Source organism: Loxodonta africana, chromosome 4, assembly GCF_030014295.1.
Source record: "Loxodonta africana isolate mLoxAfr1 chromosome 4, mLoxAfr1.hap2, whole genome shotgun sequence".
NCBI classification, from domain to species: domain Eukaryota; kingdom Metazoa; phylum Chordata; class Mammalia; order Proboscidea; family Elephantidae; genus Loxodonta; species Loxodonta africana.
In genome coordinates, this window is record NC_087345.1 from 140,295,069 (window position 1) to 140,318,808 (window position 23,740).

Sequence of the window (23,740 nt, forward strand, 5' to 3'; positions counted from 1 at the left end):
GAGTGTTCAGTTTCAGGTACCACACATCTGGAAGCAAAGAGAGAAGCCACCACACATGTTAAAGTCTTTTCCTTTCTTTCTTTCGTATTTTTAAAAATTTTTTAATGAGCTGAGAGTTTGGTGGAAACAATAGAGTGGTGGGAACAGTTGCTGGGAGTGATTCCTGTCTCCATTTATGTTTATAAGGCGACGAGGGGCGGGATTAGCAGCTCTTGGCGAGTTTGGCTTTAGCCCGCCTTTCAGCCTGTCACTGGGAAGTCAAAGCCACAGTGACCGTTAGCAGGCACTGACTCCTGTCCTTGGCTCGGGAATGGCGGCCCCCCATCGTGGCCTCGCTTGGACCTAGGACTTGTAGGAGCAGAAAGATTTAACAGGAGCCTGATGAAAGGGTGTGACACAGGTGAGAGACACTGGTGTGAGGGTGGCAGCAAGGGGATAAGAAGTGTCACCAGTTGGGAGAAAGAACTTGGCTATCTGGTGGTGGCAATGTGTGAGGATATATGCCAGCCGGGGCATAGGGTGTTTGGGGAGGCATGGTGGCGGGAATGGTGATGTAGTTTAGGAGGGTGCGGTAGGGGGAGAAGGGGGTTGGGGAAGCAGGAGGGAGGAGGCTTAAAGGGACTCTTCAGTCCCTACGAAGGCCTGGTAGGTGGAGTTGAGGATGTTTGGACAAGGAAGCTCTTTGAAGCTTTTCTCTCATCCTCACTACTCTGGACCTGGTCCCCTCCCCTCCATAAAGCCATTAGCTTCTGGTGCCAGCCCTATCTCTGCTCCATCTCTCTCGGTTCCAGTCGGTGCATTCACAGACCTCCTGCCCTGAGGGATGGGGGAGGATTTATTGGGGGGTAGAGGGTCGAGGGGGAGGGGGCATCCTTTAGAGGAGGAGAGGTCTGTAGGAAAGTAGGGTGTGGGGAGCTGTTAGTCCTCCGGGATAGAGACCGGATCATTTCCGAGCTGACTCTGCATGACAAAGGGGAAGGAGCAAGTTTCTTCTTTGATCTGCCCCCTGCTGGCCCCACACACCTGCCTGTTGGTACCCCCGCCCCAGCTGAGACCTCGAGAAGAAAAACCAAAAGGGGGTGGGGAAAAGGCTGTGTCCCAGCTTCTCTGGATCCTGCTCAGGCCACCTTCTTCTTTTGGTGGCCCCAGGACAAACATATCTCCTAGGCTTATGACCCAAAGCACCTGCCACCCCCTCCCGGAGAGCCTGGAGACCCAGAACTGCGGGACCAGCACGGTGAGCTGGTGGCGGGGGGGGGGGGGGGAGTGCAGCTCAGCACGCGTGTGCGTGGGAGAGTGTTTGTGTGTGTAAAGTTGGAGGTGTTAAGGGGTCGTTGGAAGAAGGCTCATTGGGGATGTGGGGTCACGCCCTAGATGGACACTAAGGGAGAAACAAGGTGGGTGTGAGTGGAAGGGGCGTGTGTTTACAGACTTGCTCTATGATCCACAAGCGTGGACTTTCTGGATGTTTGTTTTTCAAGGGCTCAAGGAAAGGTGTTTGTGGGGAGCACGGACATTAGTTACAAAAAGTGAAAGGGAAACGTGGGAAGCTCTCATGCTGCAAGGGAGGGGTTGTTGCTTCTGAAGGATGTGTCCACAGCACAGACATTTTACGCAAGAGATGCAGACCAGGAGCTGGCCATGTCCCCACTGCTGCTGGGAAAGGTGTTCGTGGGGGCCCAAGAGGACCACAGAGTGCACAGGAGGGGACCAGGCCACCTAGGAAGACAGCACCTCAGCCCCCAAAGCTTTAGGCGCCAGCAGTTCCCCGTATGGCTCTCGCATTTCTCAGAGAAATTGCCTTGCAAAATGAAAAGCCTTTGTTTTACTACTACTGCTATTATCCCTTGTTTAGCGAAGAATAAACAAGGTTGGGATTTAGGAAACTTGGTGAGAGTGAAAACGGTACAGATTGAAAGGGAAGACTCCTATTTAGGTGTAGATAATTCTAATTTACTAATTGTTTTTTAACCTGACAAAGGAAAGCCTGATGTCAGAGAAGAAAATCTCTGGGCTGGCGTGAGTGGTAAAGGGAGGGGTGGATGGGATGGTCCTCCCCATCTCTTTGGATGTTCTAGAAGAAGGACAGGTGTGCTTTGCAACAGCCAAAGCGTCTTCCTAAAATACTGCATAGAGCACACTCTGCTCTTGAGATGATTTGCTTTCATTATTTTTTTCTGGTTTTTCATCTCATTGCTTCCCTTGGGATTGGCTCCTGAGAAGGGTGCCCACAGCTTTGGGTAAGAGGCATAAAAACTCTGTGGTGAGAGGATAAGCAAAAGAGATGGAGGTTGGAAAGAGGCTGGATTCCATCGGGAGTACCAGAACTTGACCTCAGATCTACCCCGGAGCTTATCCTTTGTACTTGCCCCCACCCCACCCCTTTTTCCTGGTCTTCCTTTATCTGTTGTATTTCCACATTGATTCTCCCTTCATTTCTGCTTTCTCTAGGGAGCCCCATCTTGGAAGCTGTCGGTCCCCAGGGTCTTCCCAGGGCACTGGAGAGGGGTGAGGCCAACGATGCCTGGCCTGCTGCTGCTCTTCACAGCTGCTCTGCTGTCCAGCTGGGCGCAGCTTCTTGCAGAAGCCAACTCCTGGTGGTGAGTGAGAGGGAGCTCAAGTCCTACTTCTCCAACCTAAGGCCTCCCTGTTTTGGTAATTGAGATGTGATCGTTCGTTCCTTTATTTCTAGGAATACTACCCCATTACCATTATCCATTGCTGTTGAGTCTGTTTTGACTTGTAGCAACCCTAGAGGATAGAGTAGAACTGCCCCATAGGGTTTCCGGGGAATGCCTGGTGGATTTGAACTGCTGACCTTTAGGTTAGCAGCTGTAGCTCTTAACCACTGTGCCACCAGGGTTTCCTCTAGGAATACTAAGGGCCCTTTTTTATCCCAGGAAACGAGAAGGCTCTTTTTCTCTCTCTCAGGGGTTAAGGGATACCCCCAAAGATAAAAGACTAGGAATTCATTTTTCTCTGATCCTTTTCTCAGCTCTCCTTTCCTGAACTGTTAGAAGTAGCTCTCTTGTTGCTATTGGATCAATACGAATATTGATATCTTTCTTTGGAGGGGAGGGGGGAGTGGGGCAGGAAGAGTAGAATGACTGTTTTAAAAGTCTTAAGAGCAGATGAGAGCTTTGCAGATCACATGTGGCTTTCCTGCATGTTTTTAAGACTTTGTCATTGTCAAGTCAGCATGGAAATGGCAGGCGATCACCATCTCTTTTGCATGGTCTATGCTCTGCTCACATTTTTACTCAGATGACAAATCTACAGCACTCTCATCTAAGTTAAGACTTTATTACATCTGGTAGATGAGGAGCAAAAGGGAGATCCCCTGAGCAGATAAAGAGCGTTTGGAGATGTGTGGAGTGAGACATGGAAGTGAAAACATGTAGAATATATTGTGATATATGTAAATTGGACTCTATTTTAAAGGCATAAGGGGATTTCTGTTTAAAGGAACTTAATTGCTTTTTATCACATACCCTGCACTTGGGCCAAACAGAGCTAATTCCTCCTGCCCCTTGGATAAGTCATATGCTTCCTGTTGAGGCTTGGTGCTTTTTGCCCTCTGCCTCAAATGAATAGCCTGCTTTCCCTGTCTCCTTCTCCACTCGCCCCCTCCATCCTTCAAGACCCAATTCATATTCTGGCCATCTCATCATAAAAGCTTTCCTTTTCTCCCCAGCTGTAAGATCTTTCCCTATCTGATCACTGTGGATCTAGAAGCTCAAGTCTGCCCTAAGCTCTTGGCATCTCACGTGTCATGTGTGTTCCTCTTTCTCCCCAAGCCTTGAACACAGAAAGCACTTGATGCATGTGTGGCATGAATGACTTCCTGCTGCTCACCCGTTGGCCTTTTCCTCCCTCTCTGGATCACTGCTGTAGGTCACTAGCTATGAACCCGGTGCAGAGACCCGAGATGTTCATCATTGGTGCCCAGCCTGTGTGTAGCCAGCTTCCTGGACTCTCCCCTGGCCAGAGAAAACTGTGCCAATTATACCAGGAGCACATGGCCTACATAGGGGAGGGAGCCAAGACAGGCATCAAGGAGTGCCAGTACCAGTTTCGGCAGAGGCGGTGGAACTGCAGCACCGTGGACAACACTTCCGTGTTTGGGAGAGTCATGCAAATAGGTAAGAGGCTACCAGAACAGGGCTTGGCCGAAGGAGCTGTGCTCGTCTGCCAGGATTGGCCCAGCATCAACTAAAAGTGCATGAAAGAGCATGCGCTGTTATGACAGGCTTGGAAGCAGTGGGCAAGAAGAGAGAGAGACACACATAAAAAAAGAGGTGTCTCCGGTAATGTATTAACCACACATCTTGGTGTTCCTCTAGCCCTCTGTTTTCCAGCTTTGCCCTGGGTCAGGCTGTCTGTGACTCACTCCGGGAAGGGGTCAGAACATCTGAGTTGAGTTAGTGGATTAGGAAACCCGCCCACCACCACTGCCTTTTGTCTCTTAGTACAACAACGGCCGTCTTTGAGAGCCTTGGCTAGGGAACCGAAAATCGCAACCCTGAATGTCTGTTCGGCTTTTTGCCTCTTTCACTTGGACCCTTGAGAGAGGGCGAAACTTTGGGCCAAATTGATGATAGCTGTCATTAACCCGACCCAGATCCAGTCCTGGCCTTTTCATATGAAAGGGGATGTATGCGAAAGTGGGGGAAGGGGGCAGACTAAAGAAGAAAGATGAGAGGGCCCTCCCTTCCTGGATTCCTGTCCTTCCCTCTCCCACTGCTGGTCTAGGGTTCTTTGGCTACCCTATTGCTTAGATGGAGGTGTGATCTGGGGTCTAATTGTTTTAGGTCCTTTTGAAATGCAGTCCTCCCCTCCCTGGCAAGAAATTGAGAAATCCGGCCCTATTTTACTGGGTCTTATCCTCAGGGCCATAAAAGGAAGGTGTTAGAACACTGTGTTTGTCCTGTCTCACATTCTCCCAGAACAGCTTCCCCTCAAAAGGTAACAACATTCAGGAGTTACCTGAGGCTGGGGCTTCCCCCAAAGAGTGATTTTAGCGTGAAAGGGAGTTAGAGGTTCTGTGCTCCTCGTTATGACGGATACTTGGAAGTCCTCTCCTGCTTCCACCCCACTCTTAGCCATTTATTCTAGAAGTCTTTCCCCTACCTCCCCACCCCATATTGAGAAGTAAGGAATGGGGGCGGGGGGGTGGCGGGGAGTACATTTTGAACCTTGTTGCTCTCTTGGTCCCTTGAATATCCACTCAAAGTGCATAAAAGAGCTTGAGTTCCTGTGACGGCCTTATTGGGCCACTTTCCCAAAAGAATGGACATGTGGGTTAAGTGGGATTGTTCATAATTTATCTAAAGTCTTCTTAAACCCACTGAAATCCCTTCTTTTGGATGAAAGTCTTAGTCTTACTCTCCAGACCTGTTTTGGGTAAGAAAGTGACGATGACCCAGGTATAGAGAAAGGGCAGTCTCTAATTGATTCAAGGGGACTGACCTATATTGGGAACCTAATATATGCCTGAGAACCCCTGGGTGGTGCAAATGGTTAACCAGCTTGGCTGCTGACCGAAAGGTTGGAGGTTGAGTCCATCCAGAGGCACCTCAGAAGAAAGATCTGGCAATCTACTTCTGAACAAATCTGTCACCGAAAACCCTGTGGAGCACAGTTCTATTCTGGCCACCATGAGTCGGGGTCTACTACACGGCAGCTGGTTTTTAACTGACATTGGCTGGAACCTTTTCGTGTGTTATCTTGTTTGAGAAAAGGCCAAAAAGCAAGGCTTGCCCTTAGGAAGTAAAGGGGTTGGCGGAGTAGATGCTTCTCCACTGGGTTCAGATTGGTATGTGGAGTGACTTGTGAAAGCAGACATGTCAGTCCTACTCTGTTACAAAATGGAACCCATATATTTGCCTTATTTTTACCGCTCCTTTTTTATTAACTTCCCTGCAGGCTAATGCTACCTGGGAAGCTGCTCTCCATGCCTCCCCCTGGGCCTAGAGTAGCTCCTGGTGAGTCTTCTCACTGCCGTCTTGTATATGACTTCCAAAAGACTCCTTTTCTCCTTGAAGCGGCTGCAAAAGTCAGCCACCAGAGGGCAGCAGAGCAGCTTGGAGGGAGCCATTGGCACTTCAGGGAGCTTCTGCCCAGGGTGGGAGCATGGAGGCACCTTCCTGGTAGTTATAGTTCTGGGAATGCAGAGGGCATGATATGGTTGTACTGTCTTCTTGTCCTCCTTGTGGAGGCAGATTCAAGGCCTCTCTAGGGGCTTCATAAAAAAAAAACCCTGGTTTATTAGCCTTTACCTTTGAGATGGTTTGAATTTCAACTCTGAATTGTTTCACGTATGGATAAGCCCCCCACATCGCTTATCCATCCCGAAGGCCCTGGTTATCTCTCGCTTGCTAAGGGTAGCACTAGTACTTTTACTAAAAAAGTACCAGTAAATTAAAAAAACAAAAACAACTACTAGTACCCTGAGCTTACCAGGGGATGCAACTGATGCCACATCCAGGCAGAGCCACCCACGCTCAGCACATGGTGATGCGCCTAACCAAAAGAGGCAGAGACAGTGCCTGTGTGAGACAGCTAATACACCGGAGGACAGATCGGAGTCCCAAGTCATCATGATGGGCTAGAGCTGTCAGAGCACATCGTGTCTGGTGTGTTATGGTCAGCAGCAGGCACATTATTTTACAGGGCGTGTTGAGAACCTGGGGCCAATTCTGAGAGGTGATTCAGCTCTGAAAAGCTTGTTTGCCGAAGAATGGTAGAAGCAATCAGACATATGTAGCTTGAAAAAGTGAAAACATAGAAGGCATACTAGTTTTCAAACACTGAAGGGCTGTCAAATGGAAAGGGATTAGACAGCGTAGCTCCACCAGGCAGAAGTTATAGGAGGCATATTTCAACTTAATATAAGAAAGAGTGTTCTGGTGATTAGAGTCCCAAAAGAAAAAAAAAGGAATGGGTTGCCTTGAAAACCCAGCCAGCTTCTCTGAGGAATATTGTAAAAAGAATGTTTACAGTGGATGGAACGTAGATCTGGGCTGTAGCTTCAAAGGCTCCTTCCTGCTCCAAGATGCCATGTCAGGGGGTTGAGGTTGCATTTTAGGAAGACTTCCCAGGGATGAATCCCTCAAATTGGGGCCCAGACCTTTCTCCTTCAGTGCCTCTTTGGCCGTCTTATCGTCCTGGGTGCTCATTGTCATAGTCTGGTTCCCCCAGACCGCTCACTCCCTGGTCTCTGGCTGTATTTGGGTACTGACGCAAATGTCAGTCCTGATGGCTGAATCATGAGTGTAACTTCCTGCCATCATCTGGGTTTTTCTTGGGCTGTTCCTATCCCACAACTGACCAGAAGCTGACGCCAGGTTAATTGAGAAAAACTGACTCACCCAGTGTGGTCTGGTTGCAAACTTCTCTGTGTCCTGCCTAGATAATCAAGAAATAGGCCAAAGTGGGAGATCACTCTAGACCTATTAGTTGATTGCAGACTGCTTCCCTCTCCACCTGCCAAGACAGGACTATGGGGTGCCTACTCCGACCATTGGCCAGGCGCTCCTTGGAAACTCTGTGGGGCAGTTCTACTCTGTCCTAAAGGGTCGCTATGAGTCAGAATCGACTCAACAGCACTGGGTTGAGTTTACTCCAACCGTGGAGAGTCAGGAGAGGAGGAAATGGAAAGCTGAAGATTCCACCTGGCTTAGTCTCTAAGATCAGGACTGAATCCTAGTATTCTACTAAGAACCATTCCCTTCCCTCATATCTGAGTCTGTATGAGTGTTATAACAGCTTTATTGAGATGTAACTCATGTACCATACAACACACCTTTTTAAAGTGTACAGTTAAGTGGTTTTGTGTATGTTCACAAGGTTGTGCAACCATCACCATCTAAATCTAGAACATTTTCATCACCCCAAAAGGAAACCTCATACTCGTTAGCAGTCACCCCCCATTCCTCCCTTGCCCCAGTCCCTTGCAACCACTAAATCTACTTTCTGTCTTTATGGATTTGCCTATTCTGGACATTTCATATAACAGAATCATACAACATGAGGCCTTTTGTTTCCGACTTCTTTCACTTAGCAAAATATTTTCAAGGTTCATCCACGTGGTAATATTTATCAGTACTTCATTCCTTTTTATGGCCAGGTAATATCCCATTGTCTGACACACCATATTTTGTCTACCTATTCGTAAGTTGATGGACATTTAGGTTATTTCCACTTTTTGGCTGTCATGAATAATGCTGTCGTGAACATCGTGTACAAGTTGTTGCGTGGATGTGTATTTTCATTTCTCTTGGGTGTATGTCTAGGAGTAGAACTGCTGGGTCATATGGCAACTCTGTGTAACTTTGTGAGGAACTGCCAGACTGCTGTCTAAAGCAGCTGCATCATTTTCATTCCCAGCAGCAATGTGTGAGGGTTCCAATTTCTCCACATTCTCACCGACTTGTTAGTATCTGTCTTTTGATTACAGACATCCTAGTGGGTGTGAAGTGGTATCTCATTGTGGTTTTGATTGCATTCATCTGATGACTAATGAGTATTATTTAAAAAAAATGTTTATTAAAGTAGAACATATGTGAGTTTTTAAGTGATTCAGTTTAGCAATGAGGAGGAAAGTAGTTTAGATTTTCTACTGGAAAAGTATCTGGATATTTACAGGGACCAAGCTTAGTGTCCGAAATTGTAGGTACCGCTGACGTGATTCCCCAGTGCTCTCAAGTCAGGGGGCAGTGTGGACCCTATGGAGGAGAAAAGGGGACAGCTGGGGTTATTTTGAACATTGTACTTTCTAGTTCACGTTCTACTCTTGGTCTCTGCCTCTGTCTAGCTAGATAATGGTAGCAATAAAAGAGACAGACGTGTGGCTCATAGAGTGGTGAGAAATTGCATCTGGGAGGAAGAAATTTTTGCTTAGGATACAGAGTCCTACTATTGATCCCATTGTTTCTTGACTCAATCTCATTCTGTTGGTCCCATATGTTCCATAAATTCTTTAATGCCCACTCTCCCCTCCATTTAGGTCTACCTCTTAGGGATCACTGGTCACGGAAACTTCTTTGGAATGAATCTTAGTGTAGGCCAAGACTTGGGGGAGTCATTTTATTCTGGGAGTCACAGGGCAGAGCTAGGCCCAATAGGCAGAAGTAACCAGCAGGCAAATTCCAGCTCATTATAAAGAGAAGTTTCGAAACATTAGAGCTATGGGAAGTGGGAAGTGCTCCCTCCTAACATTGTTTCCCATCACTGGGAGCCCGCAGCAGAGGCTGTGGTGTAAGGGTTGGGAGGGGGCAGGGAGAAGGAAGGGCCTGGCCAGAAGAGGAGAGTTGACCTCCTTCACCACCTCTCTTGTTTCTCCTGCAGGTAGCCGAGAGACTGCCTTCACCTATGCAGTGAGTGCTGCGGGGGTGGTCAATGCTATCAGTCGGGCTTGCCGCGAGGGGGAGCTTTCTACCTGCGGCTGCAGCCGGACAACGCGGCCCAAGGACCTTCCCCGGGACTGGCTGTGGGGTGGCTGTGGGGACAATGTGGAGTACGGCTACCGCTTTGCTAAGGAGTTTGTGGACGCCCGGGAGCGGGAGAAGAACTTTGCCAAGGGATCAGAGGAGCAAGGACGAGTGCTCATGAACCTGCAGAACAATGAGGCGGGCCGGAGGGTAAGATGGACCTCAGCCCTCACCTCCACACACACTGTAGGACAACTGGGCTGCTCCTGAGCTGAGCTGTGACCTTGTGGCCTGGCCACCGAGGAAGGAAGTTAATCTGACCGTGGAGCTTCTTACATAATTACCTGACCTAGATGCCCGCATATTGAACTAATCCATTTCAAAATGCCCCATTTCCCAACGGACACAGGTGATCGTTATTTTTTTAACCTGATTTATTACTCGGAGTCTACACGGGACATCTGTCCCTATAGAATTTAGATGGAATGTTTGGGTTGGAATTCCAGACATGTGGAGTAGAGGTCTTGTCTTGACATTCCCCGCTTTGTAATTTGAACAAATAAGACGATTGGAAATCTAGGCCGTTAAACCTCATCTAGGGTTTATGATTTGTTAAAGGCTCAGGAAAAAACCAGAGCTGACTTTTAAGAGCTGCTATCATACATATCCAGAAACCCAGTCAAAAAGCCCATTCAAGTACTAATGACAAACACACTTCTAGGCCAGGAGTTTTTCACATCAGTGGGAGTATGGGACACCCATCTTTTTTTTTTTTTTGCAATTGTGCTTTAGGTGAAAGTTTACAGCTCAAGTTAATTTCTCATACAAAAATTTATACACATATTTATACACATAACAATATACACATATTGTTAGGTAACACTAGTTGCAATCCTTATAATGTGACAGCACACTCCCCCTTTCCACCCCAGGTTTCCCATATCCATCCAACCAGCTTGTGTCCCTTTCTGCCTTCTCATCTCGCCTCGAGACAGGAGCTGCCCGTTTAGTCTTGTGTGTTATTTTATTTTATGTTTTATAGACCAGTCTAATCTTTGTCTGAAGAGTTGGCTTTGGGAATTATTTTAGTTCTGGATTAACAGGAGCATCGGGGGCGGGGAGAGGGGGAGCCATGTCTTCAAGGGTCCTCCAGTCTCAGTCAGACTGTTAATCTTGTCTTTTTATGTGAACCTGAGTTCTGCACCACAGTTTTCTCCTGCTCCATCAGGGACTCCCTGTTGTGTTCCCTGTGAGAGCATTCATTGGTGGTAGCAGGGCACCATCTAGTTCTTCTGGTCTCAAGCTGATGGAGTCTCTGGTTTATGTGGTCGTTTGTCTCTTGGGCTAATATTTTCCCTGTGTCTTTGGTGTTTCATTCTTCTTTGCTCCAGGTAGATTGGGTCCAACTGATGCATCTTAGATGGCCGCTCGCAAGCTTTTAAGACCCTAGATGCCACTCACCAAAGTGCGATGCAGAATATAACTTTGTCATGCCAGTTGACCGAGATGTCCCCCGAAACTATGGTCCCCAGACCCCTGCCTCTGCTACTCTGTCCCTCCAAGTGTTTGGTTGTGTTCAGGAAACTTCATAGCTTTTGGTTTAGTCCAATTGTGCTGACTTCCCCTGTATTGGAGACACCCATCTTTTTAAGACTCAAGCAAACATCTTACCAGTCTCACGTAAGACGTGATGCTGCCTTCTGAGCCTTAATTTCAGTAGAAACTAAAATATCGCTTTTGTGGTGAGTTTGGTTTATTGTATATGCAGAACATGGGAGTCCCTGCTAACTGAAAGATTAGAGGTTGGAGTCTACTCACAGGCACCTCAGAAGAAAGGCCTGGTGATCTGCTTCTGAAAAATCAGCCATTGAAAACCTTATGGAGTCATCATGAGTCAGAATTGACTTGACGGCAACTGTGTTTTTTTTTTTTTTAAAAATGCAGAACATAAGCCATCAGCTTTAGGTTTCCCTTTATGGTATGCTGGAGAGTGTATTTCTTCTCTGCCTGCACCTCGTTCATGAGGACCTCACCTCTGAGCACACGCTCTGGCCTCTCCTTTTCTTTGCTGCCCGATCATAGTTGGCCTCTGCCTCAGGAAACTTGTGGGCCTGCTGCAGGAAGCTCCACCTTTTACTGGTTCAGCGTATCCATTAATGAGAGGGACTGGAGGGGAGGGTGGATGTGCATCCAGGTTACTCCTTAGAAAGTTCTGAGGTCTGAGTGCTGGGTGGTGGGGTATTTCTTCTCCTGGCAAAGGGCCAGCAGACCACAGACCTCTCAGGAATCAAAACAGACTTCTTTTCTTGGAGTGTTATCCAGACTTAGGTCTATATTAAGCCAGCTAGCTCTGCAGCCCAAGCTAGGTATTACAGTAAGACCAAAGAATTAATTAAAAAAAATGAGAACTAATGGATTTTTTAATAATTATGGTGAATATATATATATATAAACAAAACATTTGCCATTTGAACATTTTTTATATGTACAATTCAGTGACATTAATTACATTTGTCATGTGCAACCATCACCAGTTCCCACATTTTTCCATCAATCTATCCTTAACACAGAGTGGCAGTTACTTGAGAAGAAATAAGTTCAGAAGTTTAATATTGGTCCTTGGTGATTCAGTAAGAGGATATGGGTATATTTCTAAAAATTGTTTATAGATAAATTTTAAAAACTAATTCATGTTTTATAAGGGCACATATCAAATAAATGCAATTGGAAATGTCCTTTGTGTGAATCAAGATCTCGCAATATTGGCTTGGTAGCACAAAGTTCGGGAGCCCTGGTGGCACAGTGGTTAAGTGCTTGGCTGCTAACTGAAAGGTTGTGGTTGGAACCCACCAGCCACTCCACAGGAGAAAGATGTGGCTGTCTGCTCCCATAAAGATTACAGCCTTGGAAACACCATGGGGCAGTTATACTCTGTTCCATAGGGTTGCTATGAGTTAGAATCTGCTTGATGGCAACGGGTTTTTTGTTTTGGTTAGCACAACGTACACCTGTGTAAAGTTGGCATCATCAACAGTGTGACAGCAACTAAAATTTAGAATTTGTCTACTGTCTTCCTTACATACCACATATACAGAAGCTACTTTTGTTTAGCCAGATATGGGCTCAGAGGTGTTAATTTGTGGTGATGTTAGGAGTTCTGGTCGTTGCTCTGATCTGTGGTTGTGATGGTATAAGCCAGGGCAGACAGCAGAGAGATTGCAGCCATCTCAGATGACCTTCAACTCTCAGGGAACCTCTGGGACTCCTGGATCCCAGGGCTTCGTTTCCATCTGGAAGTCTATTAGCCCCCAGTCCTTGGTGTTGAGTCTTCAGGTGTCTAACCCCGAGGAGTAGAAAGAGATTAGTGAAAGGGGTTAAGAGCTTTATTTTATCCTCTGAATGCCCAAATTCTATCCACTTTTCAAGATTCCAATTCAAATACTACCTACTCCTTAAAATCCCCATAGTGAGTAGTCCCTCTTACATCTGAACTCCAGGAGAGCATTTTATGCCTTTCTTGAGATATCTCTTATTCTACCTTTTCCTTTTGGCTGTAGGTTCCCAAGGGCAGACATTGAAATCTATACTTCCTTGCAGCCCTCACTGTGCTTTACATGGGTGGGTGCCTGCGAATATGCAGAGAAAAGTTTCTATATTGCCTCCTAGTAAGATGTCAAATTCATGGGAGGCTGTTTGCTTCCTATCTCTGCTCTGACCTATCCTTGCAGAATTGTGGCAGATGTCATTCATGCTAATCTGGGGCGCTTTGGAGAAGACGAGACAACAGTTCTTCCCCATCTCAGTCACAGTCTTGACCCCACTTCTGCTGGCTCCTCATTTTATTGCCCTTAATTGTTTGTTTGTTTGTACCGGGCCCTTATCTCAACAGCGCCTTCCCTTCCATCTGCCGCATTTCTCCCTTACACACCTTCCCAGTCTTGCTCTGTCTGTCTCCCTGTCTTCATCGGCCCCCCTTCCTCCAGTCTCCACACCTCTTCCATAGCCCTTTATCTCTCCCTTTGCCTTTGTCTGCTCCAGGTTGGAAATTCTTGTCCCTCCATTTTTTTAATCTTCTCTCCAAGGAACAGGCCTTGGCCATCAGTCACCATCTGAGCCCAAAGGTATTCACCTCCCACCTCCTCACACCTACACAGAAAGTTCTCCAGGAAGAACTAAAGAGGGTAGAGGTTGAACATGCCCTGGATTAGTGCTTTACAACTGCATTTTTTTTTTTTTTAAGCAGACTATCTAGGATCTGACATCTTGATCATAGAGTAAATCATGCTTTGCAAGAAATTTCTCTTGGCCTTTAAGAGTCTCTAGTAACTCCATTTTACATACCAGTGGCAAGACCAGTGGGTTGGTGTTGTTTAGTCACTCGAAAAGGTAAAAGCTGTCTAATCCTTGTGACATTCCTGTCCGTTACCAAACTCAGCCACGCCGTCAGATAGAAGTGGAAGAGGAACTTAGAGACGGCTTTGCTGGGGGCAAGATGTGGCGCTAAAACATTTTTAAAAGCATTTTATGGCTTTTTCAGTAAGCAGGAAGGGCCAAAAATTGGGACTCTCTTCTTGTTACAAGAGGAGCTTATATATATTATCAATAATAAAATAGAAAAAAGAAAACATACAAATCTTATCTCTACAATGTCTTTATATTAGAGGAATGATGGACTGGATGTCTCACTAGTGAGGGTCTGTGGAACTCTTCCTCTTGGATTTGTTTTGCTAAAATTCTTGTCCTTACTCCACAGATTCTCGCTTTGACTCTCCTTCCCCAAATCTCCTTAAGTGTTTACTCCCACTGGAGATGCTTATCCTGTCCCCTTAGTCACTTAGTGGCAGGGTACACAATTTTAGACCGTTAATGCTTCCTCCTTTCAGCAGCGCCAGATGCTTGCCATCCCTCTCTAAACCAAGGACCATTTCCAGAGGAATGTCAGGCTTCAGCACAGACCCAGGGGATTTGTGCCAGAAGGATAATTACAGGCTCCCAGCTTTGAAGTGCCTGTTGGAATGGGGTGTCAGTTCCTTTATGCTTTGTGCCTGGAGCTTCCAGGCTAAGTGCTGGTGCCTTTAACCTTGGAGAGGAGCCTTCCTTCCTTCTCTACCCTAAGCCTTTTTAAAGCTCCAGGATTGGAGTGCAGGAGCAGATAGTCATTCTGACTCCCTTCTGGGTGGCCCTGAACATGTTATTTAGCTTCTCTCAGTCTTTAATTTCCCCGCCATAATATAGCAAGAATAATTTCATACCAGGAAAAAAAAATCAGGAAGAGTTTTGACAATAGTAATCTGAGCTGATGATGGTTAAGCTATTTCTTGCACCTGCAGTGGTCTCTGCACAGAGCTGAATAAAGACGCAATCTGGGGGCTCTTGAAAAGAAAGCTAAGAGAAACCCTTGAAAAGAGAGTCCTGACTCAGTTGGTGACAATAGCGGTGGCATAAGGAAGTGTTCTGCAGCAGGCTTGCATTTTTATCCTGCCATCTGCACTTCTGGGCCTGCTGCCAGGGTTATTTCACACAATGCATCAGTATGCTTTCATTGAAAAGGACTTTGTAAGCAGCTTTCTGGTCTACACCTGCTTTTTAAATTCTGATGTGGGATGACCCAAGTTCAGGTCCACTCCATGTCGTTGTGGGTGGACTTCTTTTCAAATGAATTGCCCCTGTAGGTAGGCCCACCGTCTTGCTCTTCCTCCATTGCACATTCTCTCCCCTTTCTTCCTCCACCCTCACAGCCTCGCACAGGGGGCGACTGGGGGTGCTGGGATGGAGGAAACTGGTCTTGTTTACGAACATGATGTGGTTTATGGGTGGCTCCTGATAACCCTGTGGAGTTAGTGACCAAATGGCAACACAGAAAAAGGGACCTTTTAATTCTTAGGGGATTTGGCAGGATTGGGGGAAAGCTTTTGGCTAACTAGGGCCATGCCATCGGCTCCTGTTATAGGCTTACAATCCGACTGGTGTTTTTTTTTCTGACTCGTGCCTCATATTATGTAAAAGCTGGGCACATTTTGCTGGTTTTCATTTGAGAACTTGATCAAGATGGAAATGTCTTTTTTTTCCCCCATGATGGTAAAAATGACACATATTTATTGTAATAAATTTCAAGAAATGCATAAAGTAGAAAGTGAAAGTATAAGATGATGTTCCTTTGTCTCCCCGACAGCTGTCTATGTGGTGCTCCTTTTGTCTGCTTTCAGTCTGAGTATTGGAGGATTCTGGGAAAATCTTTGTATACTTTAAAAAACTATCTCCACCACCTCCCCATATCAGCCCTCCTTCTGTGTTTAGCCTGTGTCTACCCTAGCCACCCTCTTTATATCATCCATCAGGGATTCTCCTTCTTATCCCCTTCTCTCTCCTCCCATCTCTCCCTCAGGCTGTGTATAAGATGGCAGATGTAGCCTGCAAATGCCATGGCGTTTCAGGGTCCTGCAGCCTCAAGACCTGCTGGCTCCAGCTGGCCGAGTTCCGCAAGGTGGGGGACCAGCTGAAGGAGAAGTATGACAGCGCCGCCGCCATGCGCATCACGCGCAAAGGCAAGTTGGAGCTGGTCAACAGCCGTTTCAACCAGCCCACCCCAGAGGACCTGGTGTACGTGGATCCCAGCCCTGACTATTGCCTGCGCAATGAGACCACAGGCTCCCTGGGCACCCAGGGCCGCCTCTGCAACAAGACCTCGGAGGGCATGGATGGCTGTGAGCTCATGTGCTGTGGCCGGGGCTACGACCAGTTCAAGATTGTCCAGGTGGAGCGCTGCCACTGCAGATTCCACTGGTGCTGCTTTGTCAAGTGCAAAAAGTGCACCAAGATCGTAGACCAGTATGTCTGTAAATAGCCAGAGAAGGCCTCTCTCTTCTGGCCCTCTCCTCCACTCTGCCTCACAAAAGTCTATATTATATAAATCTATATAAATATATTTTATATTTGTATAAATAAATAGATGGATGATAAATAATTAAAAGAAGAAAACAGAAAGGAAAAGCTTATTTAAGAGACGCTGGAGATCTTTGAGGACTGGACTTTGCTGGTTCTCGACTCCCAGTGGGTGGGAGGAAGGGGTTCTTTCTCTCCCTCTGGTGGAGACGCTCAGGTTGTAAGGACTTGGAAATATTTACTGTCTACCCACCAATGCCTTGAGGAGAGAGGTGGTGGTTAGATGGAGAAATGATTTTGTCTGGAAGTCTGAAGTCTTTGGTGGGTATGTGACTGCTCCATGATCCCAGGCATTAGGTCAAGAGGCCCCATGGAAGGTGGCAGAAATTCACTTTGGACCTTGATGTCTTCAGGGTCTTGCCCAGAATACCAATTGGTTCAGTAAGAGGCCTGGTGCTTTCTTACCTGTTCACTTGTGTACATATCTGCAGAATCCACAGTGACAGCAACAGCTCCTTTCCCAAAATGAGGAGCGGTCTGGTGTCGTCTCTGACCAGGTGGCCACACCTGAGGATCCACACCTCCCTGGACTTCCAGGCCTGTCTTTCCAGCAAGAAGTCTTCTTCCTCCACACTTCACTAGCTCCTGCCACAAGTTCCCTGCACCAAGGGGCAAGGGGTTCATTTGACCTGATGTTTTAGAAAGGACATGGACTGAATATTTGTGCCTGGGCTGTGGAAATCCAGGTGCATAACTGAACTGAGTGAACGTTGCACTGTCCTCCCACACAGGGAGAGGAAACTTGTGATGCTGCTGCTGTCACTTCCTCCTTCAAGGGAAGCCTCATGAACCAACAGGATCCATTGATAGGTCAGGTGCAGCTGGCCTGGCTCGGTCTCTTCATCTCTGGCCCAGATGTACAGTTTCTCTGTGACATTAAATACCCTTCATTGAGGCTTCTCTCCTTGTCCTTATTTGGACACATGATTATCTTTCATGAGTCTCCTTTTATTTTTTATCTGACCCTTAGGACCCTGCTACATGGTACATGTATGGAAGAGAATAAGGAAATTGAGATGTTTTAGAGTTCTAGTCTGGTGATTAGAGAGAGGGATAGGAGAATATTGTGCAAATTAAGTAAAACAATACATTTAAGCCCTCTCCCCAAGGTCTGGCACAAAGTTAAATAATAAGTGGGTGGTGCAAATGGTTAAGTGCTCAACCACTAGCCAAATGGTTGGCGGTTTGAACCCACCCAGAGGCGCCTCAGAAGACAGGCCTGGTGATCTGCTTGTGAAAGGGCACAGCCCTGTAAACCCCATGGAACTGTTCTATTCTGCACACATGGGGTCACCAAGAATTGGAATCGACTCAACAACAAAAAAAATCAGAGATTAAGTTTAAATCCCACTTTATCTCCTTTTCTTCCCTTCTTCCTTCATTTTACAGCTACCAAGTTAACCCTGGTGTGCTTCCTTGGTCCTTGGTAAAGCACAGGCAGTGGGATGCCCTCTGCAAGCCTCTCCACATCTGGAGCCCGGTATCTGAGGCTGGCAGAGAGAGTAGGCCAAGCTCAGAGAGGGAGTAGAGATGTTACTATCCTAGAAAGGGAGGGGGGAGATTGGGAGAGGGAGGCATTGAGCCAGGCTGCACTGGGTGACAGGCCTGCAGGTGAGCCAGGCACCACATACAGATACGAGTTCTGTTCTGGGAAAGCTTATTTCTGGGGGAAATAACGGAATTACAGAATTAACTTGGATTATAACAAGCAAATGATACTGCAAAATGATCTAAAAGAGATTCTGCCTGAGGGTGTCTGTGGTCATACATACTACTGGTATCTTTAGTACCTAAAGAGGAACCTTCTGACTCAACATCAAAGAACATCAGACCCAGGGTTATTTTACTGGCAACTGTTATTCACATTGTCACCCACATTCCTTTGGTCAACATTTTTAAGATGCCTGGTGCAGGTTGTAGCCATGGATGAAAATGATTGAAGCCAGTTGACCTACAAATCAAAACCTTGTCTTTTGCTTAGTTGGCATTTAACCAAATAAGCTACAGAGGCATGTGGAAGGAGGGTTAGAAGGGGCATTTGCCCCTGGGTGCAAGTTCAAGGTGGTGCCAGGCAATGCCAACAGGCTGGTGAATTGCCACCCCCCACCCTATTCTACCCCCTACCCCCCACCCATCGACATAGTTGGCTGGTGTGGGGGGGTGAGAGGTGGGGTGGGGGGTACAAACTTAGAGATTGCCTCTGGGCACTAGTTACCCTCGCTGAGCCTCTGATAAACTAACCAGTCACACAGATCAGCCATGATAGTAAGTGTTTTGAAACACTACCTGGCATCATTGCTCTTTCCTATGTCATTGTTCTGGAAGCCCAGAGAGTTACCTTCTATCAGGTGCTCAAAATATTTGAGAGCTAATATTCAATTCCCCCTGAGAGACCTTGGGAAATTAATTGGGAGTGACTTGTCCACAATCCCCAAATCACTTCCATATTCATGAAGGGAGATGGATAATCCCTACTATGTCAAGATACTCCTTCGGAGTTATGGCAAGGGGAGGGAGTAAATACATTTTTCTTCTGGCCTGGGGAATAAGTCATTTGTTCAAATACCAATGTGATTGTTCCATCCACTGACAAACCAGGCTCAGGAAATATTTCATTTCCTTAGTTCAGTTTGTTTCCATGGTTTTAAAAATAGATTGAGATGGATTTAAAGTTATTGCCACATCCTTATTAAATCCTGGGAGTTGTCTGTGAAGTGACAAGTAATGCTGTAGGAATGTGGTTGCAGACTATGGAGACCAACCTACAAGAAATAAGCTGCTGCTGCGAATCATAGGAAGTTAGAACAGGAAGGGAACGTGACAGTCAGATCTCCAGCTCCTGGTTTTCCAGATGAGGACCTCTAAATCTTGAACAAATGTAGAGTACTAGGCCTCTGATGCAAGAAACTTTTACTCAGTTGCTTTGAGGTAGAGCCTGGGATTAGCTGTACTTGTAACAAGGACCTGAGGGCATTCTATGCTGGTGGTCCAAGACTACACTTTGAGCAGATGCAAATCTATAGGTCTGTAGTCAATAAGAGCTAGCTCAAAATCCACAGGGAGACAGGAAGCCAGTTCCTGACTCCCAGCCCAGTGCTCTTGGCAGCGCTGTGCAGGATTTCCTAGTATCTACAATTTATTATAATCAACATGTCATCCTGGAAAGATCAATGCATTGGGTGTAATGCCTGGACCAAGCAGTCCTAGCCATCCCAGGGAAACTTTCTGATGAGGTGGAAAAGGACATTCTGGCATAGAGCAAAACTGATTTGCCCAAGGAGGTGCCACTTCCTCCATCTGTAGGGACATACCTGTAGGTTCAATCCCTACATGAATATGAAACACCAGCTGCCATCTGAGTTGATTCCAACTCATGATGGCCCCATGGGTGTCAGAGTAGAACTGTGCTCCATAGGGTTTTCAATGGATGATTTTTTGGAAGTAGATTGCCAGGCCCTTCAGAGATGCCTCTGGGTGGATTTGAACCTCCAACCTTTCAGTTAGCAGCCAAGCGCGTTAACTGCATCACCCAGAGACTCCGTAGTAAGGCTATATTTGCTTAGCTATTTGCATACATCCACCTTGTTTTCAAGATAAAATTAGGGGGAAGGTTTGCCTGACATTCTCCGTTGAGAAGACAGGATGGACAACTAGCAGATGGCAGGGTAAGAAAGTACTCATTCACAGCCGGGGTTACCATTAGGGTAGGCCTACATTCATAAAAGCATCCTGAGCAAAGTCTCTCAAGAATTTGGTTTCTGAGCCCTAATTTGGAGAGCTCATTTAGTTCTTCTCAAGGGGCCCTGGTGGCGCAGTGGTTAAGCGCTTGGCTGCTAACCGAAAGGTCAGTGGTTCAAATTCATCAGCCTCTCAGTGGGAGAAAGATGCTACAGTTGGCTTCCATAAACATTTACAGCCCTGGAAGCCCTATAGGGCACGTCTACCCTGTCCATATGGTAGCTATGAGTCGGAATTGACCTGACTGGCAATGGTATTTAGTTGTCATATACTCTCTGTTCTTTGAGGTGAGAAAAAAAAAACTTGCTTCTTGTGTGTTAAAACCCCAGACTGGTTGTTGTCTTTGAAATTCTGCCCTGCTTCTTCTCTGTAATCATTAGTATCTTATTTAAGCTTTGTCATCCCATGGATTTCTAGGAGCTAGCAAGACATCCTGTGGCTGAGATTGCCCCACAAGATAGAAACCGTCCAGCTGCAGTAGCTTATCAAGAAATAAGCCCTATTTTTTGGGCAGAGAGCCACACCGCCCCAAGAGGGTGGAAAAATAGCTGTTTCCATCTTAAAACGGGCTCTGATACATTGCCAGACACCGCTGACACTGGTCATATGTATTTTGAAAGAATCTCAGTGTATGTGAGCATGTGTGTGTGTGCGTTGCGCTCATACACGCCCATGCACATAGAAGTGGATGTTTTCCATTAATTTGGGGTGTGGGGAGGTGGGGAGACACATGAGGCATGGAATATGTAACAAATTAAAAATAACTTACCACTTCTGGCTGAGATGTTGCAGAACATGGGTTGTCTAGCTTTATTTGGAATCCCTGTCTTTTGATTGGCTAGTGATGACAAGCTTCATGTCTCTGGAAGGAACGTTGAGAAGGACCATGTGAGCCATGGTTGCTAAGTTATTGTTATATAAGAATCTCTGTGTTGTAGTTATACTAAAATAATAAGTAAAAAAAAAAAAGGATGCTTTAATTCCTGGTTTTACATAAACACTGTGGACACATATATGGTTTACCCGTATTTGCCCAGTGTAAGAAAGCGTTGGCCTAGATATGAGGATGAGACATTAGGCATATGGAAGGAGACTGAGTCTCCCACACAGTTAATGTGCTAGATGGGACCTCCAGCGTGTAAACTCTCCACAGCCCTTGTTCTCTCCCTCCTGCTGCCTGCCTTTTGGCCAGGCCTCTGCTCATTTGCAGCTCTACCAGAGGCAGCAAGAGAAGATAAAACTGAATCAGTTAATTTAGGCTTTGTAAGTAGTTTTGATAAATAACTGGATTGGAGAGGAGGTGGATAAACTGAGATTTGAAAAATGATCTGTGAATTTAATTTGTCACTTATGTGTATTATCTACTACTCCCCATGATAACTGAAAACAGACTGAAAGCTGCTCAAAGCCAAAGCGGTAGGAGACTGCAGTATCCAGAGAGTAGAAGCAAAGATTCCTATCACTCGAGAGCAAAAGAGGGTCTGCTCAAGTGTGGACAACAAGCGGCCTATCAGCAGAATATCAGAAGGGGGCTTCAGCAGTAGCACCAAGAAAAGCTGTGAAAGAAGAGACACTGTAGAACGGGTGACCCCTTTTAATACAATTTCATTTTAAAGCCAAAAGGAATGTGTATGGTTTTAAGCCTCACCCTGTGGTAAGTTTTCTAAGACTTGCGCTCTGTCTGTTGAGTCAACCAGCTCTTTGGCACCTGATTTAACGTTGTCTTCTTCCATATGTTTACTTTATCTCCAGTGACCTGAAAACCTAAGTTTCACAAAGGGAGGATGTTTTAAAAATTTTATTTTGTTCCCTGCTATGTCTCCCAGAACCTAAAACAGTAGCTAGAGAAAGCGGTCAGTAAATATTTGCTGTATGAATGATAATGAATTATAATTCTCAATGAACATGAGGAAACTGAAGCACAAGGAGATTTAATTGCCCAGGCCTCTGTATAGTTTGCTCTCTCAGGGTTCCAAGTAACAGATCAGTTTGCAGCTAGCTTAAAAAAAAAAAAATTTTTTTTTTAGCTTAAAAGGAGGGGGTATTATAAGGGTTCAGGAGAACCTCATTGTTCCAGGGTTTTCAGGAGCTCAGGATCTCTCCTTCCCTCTTCTGTCTCCTCTCTGGTTTCCTTCCCTCTCTCTCTGGAGACCATCTTCTGCTCCTCATTGTGGGAGACGTGGCGGCCAGCAGCTTTTGAGTTTACTGGTTGCAGTTCTGGACACAGGAAGTAATAGACTCTCACCTGATCCTTGTTCCAAATTGCTGGGAGGGGCTTCTGCGCCAGGGTTCTTTTCAGCACCCCATGCATGACTTTACGGTGGTCCAAGTCAGCAAAGCAGGGGGGCTTAAGAATTCATCAAGGCAGGAGGAGGTGCTTATGTTCTCATCAATTTCCCTGACTGATGGTTAGATCCAGAGAACATGTAATCCAGTTTGTTAATGTCAATAGCTATCCCTAAGAATTTACTCAGGAAAAGCTTGTTGTCTTTTTCCTGAGGAACTCTTTATCTGTGAAAATGCATAATTATGGGACCAGTCCTGAGACTTCTTTTCACCTGAGCCCAGTAGTGTAAAAAGGAAGGCTCCTGTTCCCTAAATGACATTCAGGATGGGATAAGCACCCATTTGTCTGTCTGATGTGGCTGAGGGAGTAGAGTTGCTGAGAAGCAGAGGACTAGATTAGATTCAATGACAGTCCCTGGCTGTCATTAGGTGCCCTTGAGTCAACTTCATCTCCTAGCGACCCCATGTGACAGAGTAGAACTGCCCCATAGGGTTTCTTAGGCTGTCATCTTTACCAAAGCAGACTGCCACATCTTTCTCCCGTGGAGCCAGTGGGTGGGTTCCAACCGCTAGCCTTTCGGTTAGCAGCCGAACACTTAACCATTGTGCCACCAGAGCTCTTAAGAATATATTAAGTTGTTTATATTGAACTATATTTGAAGGGGCCAAACACTCCTATTAATGATTTAAAGATATTTTTCCTTTGTTAGTATAACTCTACAGTAGCAATTGGTTACTCGTAATTTTCCTAGTTCTTCAAAGTCTGAGTATGCCAAAAGAAGTATCTTAGAAGGATAAAGATTGCTAAGAGAAAAAAGAAAAAGATTTTCCTGTAAATCTTCCACAGCTCTTGAGGGGCAATATGCAGACACTGTTTTTTAAGCATTTCTTTAAATTGTGGTAAATACATAACAAAACAGATGAGATTTCAACAATCTTCACATGTACAGTTCAGTGATATGTTTTATCATGTTGTTCAACTGTTACCCGTACCCTTCTCAAATTATGCTGTTGTTGCCCAGCTCATGGCAACCTCATCCAGAAGGAAGTGAAATACTGCCCATTCCCACACCATTCCCTCGACTGGTTGTGAATCAGGCCATTGCAACCCATAGGGTTTTCAGGGCTGGTGGTGATTGGTTAAGAGCTTGACTGCTAACCAAATGGTGGGCAGTTGAATCTACCAGTCACTCCTTGGAAACCGTATGAGGCAGTTCTCTGTCTTACAGGGGCATTATGAGTTGGCATCGACGGCAGGGAGTTTGGTGAGTTTTTTTTGTTTCCAAAAGTAGATCTCCAGGCCTTTCTTCCTAGCCCATCTCAGTCAGGAAGCTCCCTAGAAA

At 46.1% G+C, this 23,740-nt stretch overlaps 1 protein-coding gene across 2 annotated transcripts in view; it reads left to right on the forward strand.

The window, feature by feature from the left end:
- Positions 1–22,110, forward strand: part of WNT5B (Wnt family member 5B) — a 136,734-nt gene extending 114,624 nt beyond the window's left edge. Inside the window, exons 1-5 of one of the 2 annotated variants that reach the window (XM_023548993.2) lie at positions 878–1,237; positions 2,452–2,600; positions 3,895–4,142; positions 9,349–9,641; positions 15,817–22,110. In XM_023548993.2, the coding sequence (XP_023404761.2) occupies positions 965–1,237; positions 2,452–2,600; positions 3,895–4,142; positions 9,349–9,641; positions 15,817–16,275 (1,422 nt within the window). In that variant the 5' untranslated portion in view covers positions 878–964 and the 3' untranslated portion in view covers positions 16,276–22,110. Of the gene's footprint in view, positions 1–877; positions 1,238–2,451; positions 2,601–3,894; positions 4,143–9,348; positions 9,642–15,816 lie in introns of those variants that run through there. The other variant, XM_003410617.4, reaches the window with a different exon arrangement.
- The last annotated feature ends 1,630 nt before the right edge of the window (positions 22,111–23,740 follow it).